Here is a 14,525-nt window from a genome sequence, read left to right as displayed (position 1 = left end):
AACGAACCGGTTACTCTGTCTAAAGAAGGCAGACAATGGAAAGTGGTGGTTGCATTGGAAAGGGCATAGGCTGGGGTGATGTGTGACTTGGGTTCCAGCCACACCTCTGTCACGGGTCACCCATGTGACCTTGGCTCAGTGCATCTATATCTAAGATCTCTCTGAGTCTGAAATCCACCGTCTTTAAAATAGAGAATTGGAAACGATGATTTTAAATCCCATCAGGTTCTTAAGCAGACAAAAGGGAAATGGATGACAAAACAATTCCAGCTTCTTGTAAATGAATGACCGACATTTGTGTTTTCACTTCGTACTATTCTAAGAAACCTTCAGGGGCGCCTGGGTGGCTCAGTTGGTTGAGTGTCTGACTTTGGCTCAGGTCATGATGTCACAGCTTGTGAGTTCAAGCCCCGCATCTGGCTCTATGCTGTCAGCTCAGAGCCCGCTTCAGATCCTCTGCCTTTCCCCCTGCCCCACCCCTGCGTCTCAAAAATAAATAAACATTAAAAAAAAGAAACCTTCAGCTCAGATGAGTTTCGGTAATTGATGGCACCTGCTTTGTCTGTGCTTTGCCTCAATGTTTAAAACATTCTAATCTCATCCAGCAGTTTAATCACATGAAACAGTGAAATTTGGGATGATACATTGGAGCTGATCTGGATGATCCTTTAAGAACTCTTCCAGATCCACCTTTCTGTGATGTTAGGAGGTAAAAACAAAGCACAACACAACACCTGGAGACCTGTTGTTGTCCTCAGATCCAGTCAATGTAAGTTTTCTGTAATCTGTTTTTGAAAACTAAAGAAAAATGCAACTCAAAACTGTGGTGGGATAATTTTACTAAAATTCTCATTACTTTCCACACAATAATTTTGTTTCTCATGGATAACTCAAACAGGAAACTTTTTTTTTTCTGGCTAGCTTTTTAACAAATAATTTATTTTGTATTCCCACAAATTGCAGAGATGAATCAGCTTAACATTTTTATTTTTGGGCTGAATTCTGTGCTATTCATACCAATTTGCATTTTCTCTATTGTGCTCTGTATGGGGATCAGTATTAGCTCATTTTTTAAATATTTATAATATTATAGTTTTGAATATAATTAGCTATATTCAATACAACTAATTTAGTTTTGAACGTATCCACTTAAGTCCTTGGGTATTTAAGCCACATAATGAGTTTGTTGTCCATGGTGTTAATGATGGTGATTTTAGAGATGCCATTTATTGAATGTATATTGCATCCAGGCTCTGTACAGACACCTGACATGCCCTGTTATCATTTACTGCTCTCTGCAACCTCAAGGTATAGCAGTTCTTTTGTTTTCATTTTATTTTTATCTATTTATTAAATTTTTAAAATGTTTATTTTATTTATTTATTTTTTTTAATTTTTTTCAACGTTTTTTATTTATTTTTGGGACAGAGAGAGACAGAGCATGAACGGGGGAGGGGCAGAGAGAGAGGGAGACACAGAATCGGAAACAGGCTCCAGGCTCCGAGCCATCAGCCCAGAGCCTGACGCGGGGCTCGAACTCACGGACCGCGAGATCGTGACCTGGCTGAAGTCGGACGCTTAACCGACTGCGCCACCCAGGCGCCCCAAAATGTTTATTTTTAAGAGAGAGAGAGAGAGAGAGAGAGAGAGAGAGAGAGAGCGCGCGCGCCTGAGTGGAGGAGGGGCAGAGAGAGAGGGAGACAGAGAATCCAAGGCAGGCTCCAGGCTCTGAGCTGTCAGCACAGAGCCTGACACGGGCTTCGAACCCGCAAACTGTGAGATCATCACCTGAGCCAAAGTCGGACACTTAACTGACTGAGCCACCCAGGCGCCCCCATTTTCATTGTATAAATAAGAAGATTGAGGCTTTGAGAAGTTGTTCACAGAGGAAGGCAGAGGAAGGATTCACACCCAGATAAGCTTACGCGACAGTATAGTGCAGTGAAGCCCACAGCATCTGTAGCAAGACTGCCTGGGTGCAAGCCCCACCTCGGCCACTTCCTAGCTGAACATGCTTCTGTGGGTTGCTCATATGTGTTTCACTTTCTTCCTCTGCAAAACGGGGATGAAAACAGCAGTCTACTTCAAGGGGATAATGTGAGGATTAAACGAGCTGATATACGTAAAGCACTTAGGAACGTGCTTGGCAAAAACTGCATGCGACCCAGGGATTTGCTCTTATCACCCCTGTCTGTGTTCTTGGCCATCATGTTTTACTCTGAAAAGGTCCCCATTGGACTCGTCACTTACAGAAGCAACTTTGCCTTCTTGAACTAAGACTGGGAGAGAGAAAAGGAGGGGGCAGCTTCCTGATCAACCCAGGAATCTTCTCCCCAGTATTTCTTATATCTCTTATATCTGGGTGTCTCTTCCTCTGACACTTAAACGTTCTCCCTTAATTCTTATCATACTGAACATCAGGTTGGAAACATCAAGTTGGAAGATTTAGCTACTTTAAGGAGGCCTATGTTTCCAGGAAAGTAATAGATTGCTGGTGGGTAGGCTTAGTGTCAATTTTTTGTTTAAAAATTTTTATAAATGTTTATTTTTGAGAGAGAGAGAGAAAGAGAGAGAGAGAGAATGAGTGGGGGGTGAGGGTCAGAGAGAGAGGGAGACACAGAATTGGAAGCAGGCTCCAGGATCCGAGCTGTCAGCACAGAGCCCTATGCGGGGCTCAAACCCACGAACCACAAGATCATGACCTAAGGCAAAGTTGGACGCTTAACTGACTGAGCCACCCAGGTGCCCCAGGTTTTTGTTTAAAACCAGGGTAGGCATAGGCATTTTCTTACTATCACTAAGAGAAGAAAGGGTGAGTAGGAATATTCTACCTTGTAGCTGGTTAAGAGGGAGCATCTGTTCTTCCTGCCCCTGGAGCTTCCTTTAATGAATAGGCAGATACTCATTACTTAATAGAATCTTCCACAGATGCTCAACAAACTTTTACTTTAAAGGAAGTCCTTCCTACAGATGCGGAAGGACTAGTAGCTTTTAACTAGAAGGATTTCACTGAGCCCAGGGAAAGCAAAACCAGAAGCATATAAAACGTGTAAAGCAAGGGGGCAAGAATAATTGAAGTTTGGCTTCCTGGACGTGATGCTGCCCACAGCATGGGTTCTGAGTGGGAGGGGGTGAGCAGGGAAAGAACCAGGAAGTCGGGGAGGTCTTCAGCTGCAGCCGATCAGCTTGTCTCAGATTTGCTTCTGTTTTACATCGGTTTGTGTTGCCATCAGAAACACTGACAGAAAGTGTAGCAAGCTTCATTGAAAAGTTCAAGAAGAAAGACTGAATTCAAAGGATGTGGACTAAACATGCAGAGTTTTCAGGAGATCCTAAATGTTCATGGTTTTCTCAGGTGCCATTGCATCTATGTGGAACCATCCTGAAAATTGTCAGAGGCATACTCTAGTGGAAAATCAAGGTCTGCCAAATGTTCGGTTTTAGCAGTAATGAAACTAATATTTAGTTGTTTTCACGTAAGAACTTAGAAATCTACTGCCCAGTGATGCAAAAGTCAACAATAGACATATGCTCATATTTTGTGGTTAACAAAGTGAATTGATCCAAAAATATTGGAATGGAAAGAGTTAAGAGGGACAAAGGGAAGCGAGTGTGTCTGAAGAAAATCTGGTAGCACCTTCCCCCACCCTGTAATTAGTTCTCTTATGGTTGTGTTTTCCTCTTGACTTTCTAGGCAATACCGTACCTGCATTCTCATTGTCCTTGGGCTATATGGAAATGCCACACAATATCACAGAGTTTTTCATGCTGGGACTCTCACAGAAGCCAGAGATACAGAGAGTCCTCTTTGTGGTTTTTTTGATCATCTATGTGGTCACCGTGTGTGGCAACATGCTCATTGTGGTCACCATTACCTCCAGTCCCACCCTGGCTTCCCCCATGTATTTTTTCTTGGCCAATCTGTCCTTTATTGATACCTGTTATTCTTCCTCTATGGCCCCTAAACTCATTGCGGACTCCTTGTGTGAGGGGAGAGCCATCTCTTTTGAGGGTTGCATGGCTCAGCTCTTTGGGGCCCATTTCTTGGGAGGTGTTGAGATTATTCTGCTCACGGTCATGGCCTATGACCGCTACGTGGCCATCTGCGAGCCTCTGCACTACACGACCACCATGACCAAGCATCTCTGTGCCCTGCTGGTGGGGGTGGCTTGGCTGGGGGGCTTCCTGCATTCACTGGTTCAGCTCCTCCTGGTCCTTCAGCTGCCCTTCTGTGGGCCTAACGTGATCAATCACTTTGTCTGCGACCTGTACCCCTTGCTGGAGCTCGCCTGCACCGACACATATGTCATTGGCGTCCTGGTGGTGGCCAACAGTGGTGTGATCTGCCTGTTGAACTTCCTCATGCTGGCTGCCTCCTACATTGTCATCCTGCGTTCCTTGAGGTGCCACGGTGCCGAGGGGAGGCGCAAAGCCCTCTCCACCTGTGGGGCCCACTTCACTGTTGTCGCCCTGTTCTTTGTGCCTTGTGTATTTACTTATATGCGGCCATCGTCTACTTTGTCCATGGACAAAAACATGGCAGTATTTTATGGTATTCTGACACCTATGCTGAATCCACTCATTTACACCCTGAGAAATGAAGACGTAAAAAATGCCATGAGAAAGCTCTTCATTAAGAAACTACATGTATGTAATGAGTGGTAAAGCAGGAAGTAGAAATGACTTTATTTCTGTAAGTGTAACAAACCAAAACTCGTTTTGACTACTGAATATCACCTTATTCCGTTATGTCTATCTGTTCATCTTCATAGGCTTTTATGGTTTAGTCTTTTTACTTGAATTGCATAGTTTGGTTATAAAACAACGGTATAAGACGTATGTGGCATGAATCATTATTATCCCTGTTTTAGAAATGAAGAAACTTTGTCTCTTGATGTGATTGGTTAATCAAGGTTATCCGGCTGTGAAGTACCTAAGCCAATACCCCAAATCGGTTGTTTTTGGCCCATCATTCAGCTCTTTCACTAGCGATCCATGGTATGTCATTCCAGTCTGTGTGATAATGGAGCTATAGAAATGTGAGGCAAAATACAACGTAAGGCAAATAACTTCTTGCTTAGCTGTGGCTAGCAGTCTGTATGCATCCAGGCAGGCTTCTCTACCTTCTTATCACCCTGTATGACATCCCTGGCATAGCTGCTGTTCTAGAAGACCTTCGCTCTGGAGACAGATCAACCTGAGTTTCTGTCCTATTTCCCGTGCTTACTTGTGGCACGACCTTGAGAAAGTGACCAAACATCTAGCAGCCTCTGATGCCTGTCTTTAAAATAAAGATATAGATAATACATATCTAAAGTGTTACTGTGAGAATTAAATTAGAAAATCGATGTCAAATTCAGAATCCAGTTTCTGGCACATATTCCCACAACGTTTTATTTTATATGTTCCTCAACCTTTCCCTAATCTTCCATACAGAGGCTGCCTTCCTTCACTTTTCTATCTCTACTAGGTGTGAAAATAATGCTGTGCTTAGAGTAGATGACTTTGTTTTTGGCCAGTGATTATTTTTCCTAACTCCCTGTTTCAGATTCCAAGGGATGCTGGGGTTCTGGAATCTGAAACGTACATCCGTGTTTGCTCTGTTCTTTTCCTGGTTTTATGAACTCTGACGAGACCCTTTCTCAGGCTTCATTCTTTAAGAGTGTAGGCTCTCATAATTTCCAAAAAGCTTTTGTTTCACAGTATGTAATTCACCATGTTGCAACACACCCACTTTTTATGCTTGTACCAAAAAAGAAACTAGAAGTTAATATGAAAGTTTGTCTACTACAAGTATTCACAATTAGTGTCCAAGAACTGATTCAGGAGCTCATTAGGAAATAGTTATTGCTTTACCCTCAAACCTCTATGTCTCACAAAAATAACAGTTGCCGAGTTCTTAGGGAAAATAAATGTTGCCTTCTTTCATTTTGTCGCATTCTGATAGTCTAGTTAAAAAATTAGGTATAAGGAGGGGTGCCTGGGTGGCTCAGGTCCGACTTGGGCCCAGGTCATGATTTCGTGGTTTGTGGGTTTGAGCCCCGCATTGGGTTCTATGCTGACAGCACAAAGCTCAGAGCCTGTTTCAGATTCTGTGTCTCCCTCTCTCTCTCTGCCCCTCTCCTGCTCATGCTCTGTGTCTCTCTCTCTCAACAATAAATAAATGTTAAAAAAAAATTTAAAAAACTAGGTATAACGAGACCTTGAATTTTATACCTATTCATTTCTGCTGTTAAGATGATAAAAGTATGATTGAGCCTGTATTCCAATTAGCTAATAAATATGAAACCGTGGTGAGGGTCGCTAAAAACAGCCTATTGTTTTCTCGAATTTGCCACAATTTTATCTCAAGGAGACTTTCTAGAAAAGCACACTTACTTCAGTTGAAATTTGATAAGCACCTTTTTGTACAATTACCAACTAGCATAATGAACTGATCCAGGTGCTCCCCCCACTTTTTTTAAATCCCTTGTTGTTTTTTTTTTTAATTTTTTTTTTCAACGTTTTTTATTTATTTTTGGGACAGAGAGAGACAGAGCATGAACGGGGGAGGGGCAGAGAGAGAGGGAGACACAGAATCGGAAACAGGCTCCAGGCTCCGAGCCATCAGCCCAGAGCCTGACGCGGGGCTCGAATTCACGGACCGCGAGATCGTGACCTGGCTGAAGTCGGACGCTTAACCGACTGCGCCACCCAGGCGCCCGTAAATCCCTTGTTTTTATTGCCCGAGCCATGATTAATAATGGCCCAACCAGCTTACAAGTGCTGCTTATTTTTGAAAACGTTTCAACTTGCTAGAATAAATACATGAGCAAATATCACCAGAAGTTTTCTATATGATTTCAAAATTACTACTAATCTTGTTCACAAAGGTAGCGGTGTCTCCATCTTGGGGTCTATGATAAAACCTCTTTCTCCCCAAATACATATTTATTTTAAAATTCAGAATGTAGGAAAACAAAGGTGAACCATACACACATGTGCATGCGCGCGCGCACACACACACACACACACACACACACACATGCATGTGTAAATCCACCTATAAGACATTACCCGGTGAGAGTTGCCATCAGTGTTTTGCTAGATATTCCTGGTTGTCAGCTTTTCCTCCTCCTCCACCTCCTCCCTCCAGTCTTCTATTAACTTGGTTAAGCCTCTGCCATCCTAAAGGGTACCCTCTGGGGCTAAATGATTTCTTTGTTCACTTATAAGGCATCTTAAACAAACTTTTCGGATCCTTGGTTTCCATGTCCAAGAATAAGCATTTTAATCCTTAGTGTATGCCCTTGTGGAAGTACCATGTGTGTGAAGACCACAGCACCTGACAGATTGATAGGCGTCTAATAAATGATGGTGCCCCTGCCAGCGGGCAGCAGAAGAAGAAAGGCTGGAGCTAGTTTAAGCTTCCAAATTTTAAGTATTGTTGAAAATATCCATGTGGCGTCAAAACAGAACTGCACGTGAGATTTTATTCCACAGCTTATTGTTAGTACTGGCAAGCTACTTAAAAAAGTAGTATTTTGGGGGCGCCTGGGTGGCTCAGTCAGCTGAGCGTCATGACTTCGGCTCAGGTCATGATCTCAGAGTCTGTGAGTTCGAGCCCTGCATCGGGCTCTGTGCTGATGGCTCAGAGCCTGGAGCCTGCTTCCGATTCTGTGTCTCCCTCTCTCTCTGCCCCTTCCCTGCTCATGCTCTGTCTCTCTCTGTCTCAAAAATAAATAAAAACATTAAGAAAAAAAAAAAGTAGTATTTTGGGGCCCTTGGGTGGCTCAGTTGGTTGAGCGTTCACTCTTGATTTTGGCTCCAACCCATTGTTTCCTAACTCATGAAACAGGGAAATCAGGTCATGATCTCATGGTTTGTGAGTTCAAGACCTGCCACGGAGCCTGCTTGGGATTCTCTTTCACTCTCTCTCTCTCTCCCTTCCCCTGCTCTTGCAGACACACACACTCTCTCTCTCTCTCTCTCTCAAAAGAAACAAAATAAAAATAACAATCATAATAAAAAGTAAAAAGTAACAGGTAAAATTAATTAAAAAATAGTTTGTCACCTCTTGAACTTTCTTCCCTCAGTGAAGTTTTTCTTTTTTAATAGATGACAGCAGGATGAGTACATATTCATATCAAACATAGTTACTATTTTTTATTTATTAGAGGAAAGTACTACTATATAAGCCACAAGCCAGTCCTTTATGTACAGACTATTGCGGATGGAGGAAAAAATAATTGCAAAGAAATTTCCTGTTTTGTGGGAATCAAAACACTCATGCGGTTACAAATTATTGACCAGTGCTTAGCTGGTTCTTTGTGGACTCGTACATTTTCAGCCTGGTCTATCTATGAAGGCAAGTCCACTTTCAAATGAGTTCAAACAATGGAGGCCAAATGGTTTCAAGAAGAAAATTCCAAATATTAGAATAAAAATTTTACTTTGTTGTCTGGTTATGTTAAAGAGATACAAAATGGGTTTGGTAACACACAGAGGCTGTGGGTCAGACAGGCTTAGATAATGAATTCTGATTCAAGCAAATTTTAGCTAATTGATCTTGAGCTATATAATTACCCTCTCCAACCCATTGCTTCCTAATTCATGAAACAGGGAAATCATTGCCGTTACTGGGCTAGAGTGAGAATTGAATAACAAAATGTGAATACAAAACACTTTGCACCTAGTAAGCAGTCAAAATGGAAAAAGCTGTCACAATTATATACTAGAATTGTTCTATTGCTGTTCACACCATCCTGTGGGTAGGGTCACCATTGTGTTCAAATAATGAAATGTTTCAAACAGAGGTAAGTCCCACAATTTGAGGGCTAAAATGAATTAACGAAAGAAAGAATGGCAGAAATTTGTTGCCTCCAAAACATAAAATGAGTCCTTAGGTCAGGATGTTATTCACAGAAGGTGCTCAACAAACATAAGCTGTCATCACCATCATCCTCATGAGAATCGTCATCCTTATTTTTACTTGTTCCTATTCCATCCCATCTTTCTTGGGAATGACAGCTAGATCTTTAAAAGAGAAGTTTGACATTTTAAACATACCTATTGCTTGCATACATTTACAGGTTGGTCACTCACAGGAAACTATGGCAAAACATCTGTTTTTTATAATTTACTATTGAAGAATAACTGAAATACAATGTTATATTAGTTTCAGGTATACAACAGGGATTCAACAGTTCTGTACATTACTCAGTGCTCACCACAGTAAGCGTGGTCACCATCTGTCATCATACAACAGTATTGCAATATTATTGATTATATTCCTATGCTGTACTTTTCATCCCCTTGACTTATTTATAACTGGAGGTTTGTACCTTTTATCCCCCGTACCTATATCACCCTTACCCCGCCCATCTCCCTTCTGGAAACTATCACTTTGTTTTCTTAAGAGTCTGGTTGTTTTGGGGCACTTGGGTGGCTCAGTTGGTTAAGCGTCTGACTCTTGATTTCAGCTCTGGTCATGATCTCACAGTTTGTGGGTTTGAGCCCCGCATCAGGCTCTGCACTGGCAGTGAGGAGCCTGCTTGGGATTCCTTGTCTCCCTCTCTTTCTGCCCCTCTCTCACTCACGCATACTCTCTCTCAAAAATAAATAAATTTTTAAAAAAGAGTCTGCTTGTTTGTTTTGGAAAAACATTTTTTAAAGGCCTGCATATAGAGTGAGATCTGACCTGATATAAAGTTCTGAGAACATGAGAAATGTCAGCATCACACGATATTCGAATCCCTGATTGTGAAATCACCTTCTGAGGTCAAGTTTCTGAGCTCTTCCTTGGGCATCGCAAGCTCTGTAAAGAGATAGGTCTGTTGGTCACTGCCGCTGGGCTCTCCCTTCTCCTTTTTTCAGAGCACAGGGTCCCTCATTAGTGAGAGCATTTGAAATAAGTTCTGCTCAGGCATCTCACAATCGGTCCAACCGGCTCCCCTATTTGTAACCGCAGAGATGTTTAAGGGCATTTTTATTCCAGAATAGGGAGTCGGTGGTGGGCTAGCTTCTAGTGTCCAGAGATCCTCACAGGTCCCGTTAGTTTCCTTGCTGGGATGGTAACTCACCATTATGCTGTCCCTACTCATAAGTGGATGCCATTTATGACTTATTTTGAAGTAACGTGGGGCTGGGGCTGAAGTACAGATGTTTGGTCCTCCTGTGATCATGGTTGGTGAATGACAGTGGCAATGTTCTTGGGCTCTGGTGAGCAACTGTAGTTCCTGGCATACTTTCTGTGCTGGTGACATCTCTGAAGGCTGTAACCGTGTCTGAGCAATTTCACTAATTTTCAGCTGACTCTTTTTTTTTTTCAACCGAAATCATTTAATGCTTACAATTTAAGAAAGTATGTAATGTTTTTTGTCCATTTTACAGGCCAAAAAAATCAGTAGAGAGATGAAGTAACTTGCTTACATTTACAAGGCTAATTAACACAGCAGACGAGATGAGAAATCAAGCCTATTTGATCTAAAGCTCTTAATCTTTGATTTCAAAGCATCTGACTATTTCTGAATCTCTCTTAGAATTTCATTATGTACATGTTATGAATTCTTTTCTATAATCTGGATCTGTGGTCATTGTTGTTTGGTTTCGCTACACAAAGTTGGTTCATATATCACTGGTAATTTCCTGCCACAGCTGTTCAAAGTCATCGTTTCCTTTGTCCACATCTAAAACACAACTTTAGGGGCACCTGGGTGGCTCAGTCAGTTACGTGTCTGACTTTGGCTCAGGTCACGATCTCATAGTTCATGGGTTCGAGCCCCGCGTCGGGCTCTGTACTGACAGCTCAGAGCCTGGATCCTACTTCAGATTCTGTATCTCCCTCTTTCTCTTCCCTTCCTTCACTTGTGCTCTCTCTCAAAAATAAATAAACATTAAAAAAAACATGACTTTAATGTACAGGTAATTTCTGCCTTAACTCTGCAGACTTGATCAATTATATTTCTTTTGCACCAGCCAATTTTTCCTCCAATTGTTTCTGCAGACAATTGTATATTACAGAAAATGGTGGCAATGTAATTTCTACAAAAGTACCTTTGTGTGCCAGTATTCTCTTCGTGGGATTGTGATAAGTAAAGAGATTTTTATTGCTGTGATGAGAGAACATCTCTGAACCTCTTAAATTTACTACGATAAGAAAAAGTATACTTGGATGAAAGTACTTGAAGACTCCCTGCTGTTGAATACTTGTTTTCACATGCAGTTTCTTTTTGTCTTTTAAACTAAAACTTCATTCTAGCTGTAGCACTGGGTGTAAAGAGTGTTCAGGACTATTGACGCTGATCTGTTTCACACCTCCAGTCAGGGCAACATTATGACTTCTGTGGCCTGCTGGTAATTTTGTCCTCATGAGCCCTCCTCCTCCATTAAAAATATTACAAATTATATTTTATAACTGCATTGATATAAAGATGACTATAGTCCAAGTTGGATTTGGATTACATTCATTGTTTTCTTATTTTAAAAGAAATTAAACATTTCAAGGGCTCCTAAAATTATTGTAGGCCCTAGGCACCATGCCTACTGTGTCTTAATGGGTATGTCGACCCTGCCCAGGACATACGTGCTCCTGAAGAAATCTGATCCAGGCAGCAAAATTGACTGCCCCGAGTTTGATCAGGGAAATAAATCTCTATTTATTTAAGAAAGGGAATAAATGTCTATAAATCACTACTAGATGTTTTTAGGTAAAGACTCTAATCACAAAATTCATTTATCACTGTTTTTCATTATTTGCCCCCAGAGTTTCTTCATGACATTTTTCACTTCTGCATTTCTGAGGGTGTAGATTAAAGGGTTCAGCATGGGAGAGACTATCGTACAAAACACAGTCACAGCTTTGTCAGTGGGGAAGGAGGTCATGGGTCTCAGGTACAGGAATGAACAAGGTACAAAGAATAAGATGACAACGGTGACATGAGAGGCACAGGTAGACAGGGCTTTGCGACGCCCTTCAGAGCTAAGAGTCCTCAGTGAGTGCAGGATGACAACATAAGAAGCAACCAGCATAGAAAAAATGAGCAAACACAGTGATCCACTGTTGGCAGCAATCAGGGGCCCCAAAGTGCGAGTGTCTGTACAGGCTAGCTCCAGGAGAGGTATTAAATCACACATAAAATGGTCAATAACATTGGGGCCACAGAATGGTAACTGGACCATGAACAAAATCTGGATTCCTCCATGAAGAAAGCCTAAAATCCCAGCCATTCCCACGAAGAAACCACAGACAGGTCGGCTCATGATGGTCATGTAATGCAAGGGCTTACAGATGGCTACATAGCGGTCATAGGCCATGACAATTAACAAGATGATCTCAGCTCCAGCGAAGAAATGTTCTGCAAAGAGCTGAGTCATGCAGCCATTGAAGGAGATGGTGTTCTTCTCAGAGATCAGGTCATAGATCATTTTGGGTGCTATGGAAGAAGAGTAGAAACCATCTATAATAGACAAGTAGGACAGGAAAAAGTACATGGGAGAATCCAGGGCTGGGCTGATGAAGATGGTGACGGAGATGAGCAGGTTACCTGCCAGTGTGATCAAGTAGGTGATTAACAACACAGCAAATAAGAATTTCTGCAGTTCTGGATTCTGGGTCAAGCCCAGCAAAATGAATTCTGTTACATTGCTCATCCTTTCCATGGATTCAGCTTGGGTTGTGAGCACATGGTCCATCTGGAGAGATCACAGAATTTCTGAGTAATATTTTTCATTCAACACTAAAAGTTTCCATCACCTCTGTAGTCCTGGCCTCTGGGATTGATGGAACCACAGCTTCCACTCACCTCTGCCACTTCGGAGACAGTTATAAAGAAGACTAGAAAGAGGTTAGATTTCTCTTATTCATATAAATTGAATATTAACAATATGTTACAAACACCAGAATAAAAGCAAAGTGTTAATATGTATGTTGACTTATGATGGACTTCCAAACTCTCTTTCTGGCTCTAAACCCTCACAGGTGGCTTTCTTTCGCTGTTTTTGGGGCAAAGTTTGTCAATAACAATGATTTTGAAGTTATATTTGCCCACTGGCACGAATATTTGTAGATATATGGACACAATATTCTTTAAAAAGTCAACTGTATATCAGATAGGAAAGTGCCAAGCCTTACTATATCTATACCAGCAGTGTTCTTTGAGGTATGATTCCTTTCTGCCAAATGAATGCACGTACACACAGAGAGCTGCAGATGGGGTTTTCCCTCTTCAAAATGCCAAGGAACTGTCTTCATAACAGCTCATTGAGCAGCATTTACTCAGTAGCCCTGGATGTTGTGTCTGGCTCCAAATGGCTCTTACACAGTCACTCTTCCCACATCTTTGGATATAAATATACAATTGGTACAAAGTTCCCTTAAAAGTTCTCAATATTTCTTAAATGGATTTTCTGTGTAACTGGTCTTTCATTACATAAAAAATGAGGCTCTGGATTAGATATATAATACCACTCACATTTTACAAATGGAATTAGATGAGTCATAAAGTTTCCCTGGATTTCCTATTGATGAGACAGAAATGTTAAGGTCGTCTAAGATAATACAATTTTTTTCTTTTGGTGTAAGTTTAATCAATTAAGATAAATTTGAAATTTTCATTGCTAATTGGTGGAAAAAGTGGAATATATACAAGAATATATTCTTTTTTTTAATGATCTGTACATGTATTTTTAAAAGTGATTACATGTTACAAAAGATCACAGGATATCTTATTCCTTCTCCCCCTCTTTTTCTCCTTTCTCAAATCCCTGCCAAAAAGCATAACAACATATTTTTACTCAAAACTTTCTGGACACAGAAATCAGCATCATGATCATTCAGCTTCAATAAAGGTGAGGAAGGATATCTTTATCTTTAGTTTTACAGAACGATGTCTCTTTAGTTGTTTCTTCTCTACCCATGGCTCCTATAGGTGGTAACTATGTGCTTAATCATTCTTAATTTAATTCACAAATTCTAACTTCAATGTGGCAACATGGAAGTCATGAAAAGGGGAAACAATTTCAAATAATCACATATAAAACCTACCGAAGCAATCTATTTCTACATACACGTTGACCACAATGTTGTTTCAGTGACCTTAAGAGTTCTCAAAAGCGTCTTGTCTGACAGCATTACAGATCGTGTTTTCTACTGCTATTTTCATATCATCAAGCTCAAATTCATTTTTAGAGAATAAGATTACCTTCAATTCAAAGAATCTAACTGTAAAACCTATTCAGTGAAAATAATTTGGCTTAATTAAGTTAACTCTTAAAATTTGGGGAAAAAGATTTAGTTATTACTGACCTGGATCTAGTTGATTGTGAATTCCAGTTTTTAGATTGAACTCAGTCATTGTTTTCTTCCCCTGGGGGCATAGCCCCCCAGCTGCAAATACACTCTATAAACTAACAAGTGGGACACTGGAATTCTCTCTCTAGACAGCTCTTCCAGTCTTGGACATTTTCATTTATTTTCGTTCCCATTATCAATCTGAATTTACTCAGAAAATGAGCTGTTTGAGTTAGGAAACTGCAGTGGCTCTAGA

At 41.0% G+C, this 14,525-nt stretch overlaps 2 protein-coding genes across 2 annotated transcripts; one reads left to right on the top strand and one right to left on the bottom strand.

The window, feature by feature from the left end:
• Positions 1-3,729: 3,729 nt before the first annotated feature.
• LOC125928847 (olfactory receptor 4C3) lies at positions 3,730-4,665 on the top strand. Its single transcript, XM_049639620.1, has one exon. It carries the CDS (start codon positions 3,733-3,735, stop codon positions 4,663-4,665), a length of 933 nt encoding a protein of 310 aa, XP_049495577.1. The 5' UTR covers positions 3,730-3,732.
• A 7,044-nt stretch (positions 4,666-11,709) lies between these two features.
• LOC125916418 (olfactory receptor 4C45-like) lies at positions 11,710-12,651 on the bottom strand. The gene has a single exon (XM_049622610.1). It carries the CDS (start codon positions 12,637-12,639, stop codon positions 11,710-11,712), a length of 930 nt encoding a protein of 309 aa, XP_049478567.1. The 5' UTR covers positions 12,640-12,651.
• Between the last annotated feature and the right edge of the window lie 1,874 nt (positions 12,652-14,525).

This window comes from Panthera uncia, chromosome D1 (assembly GCF_023721935.1).
Source record: "Panthera uncia isolate 11264 chromosome D1, Puncia_PCG_1.0, whole genome shotgun sequence".
NCBI classification, from domain to species: Eukaryota; Metazoa; Chordata; class Mammalia; order Carnivora; family Felidae; genus Panthera; species Panthera uncia.
This window is presented reverse-complemented; position numbering and strand designations above follow the sequence as displayed.

Bases quoted from the DNA above. Each gene is read 5' to 3' on its own strand.
- LOC125928847 (XM_049639620.1), top strand. From the start codon at position 3,733: ATGGAAATGCCACACAATATCACAGAGTTTTTCATGCTGGGACTCTCA.
- LOC125916418 (XM_049622610.1), bottom strand. From the start codon at position 12,639: ATGGAAAGGATGAGCAATGTAACAGAATTCATTTTGCTGGGCTTGACC.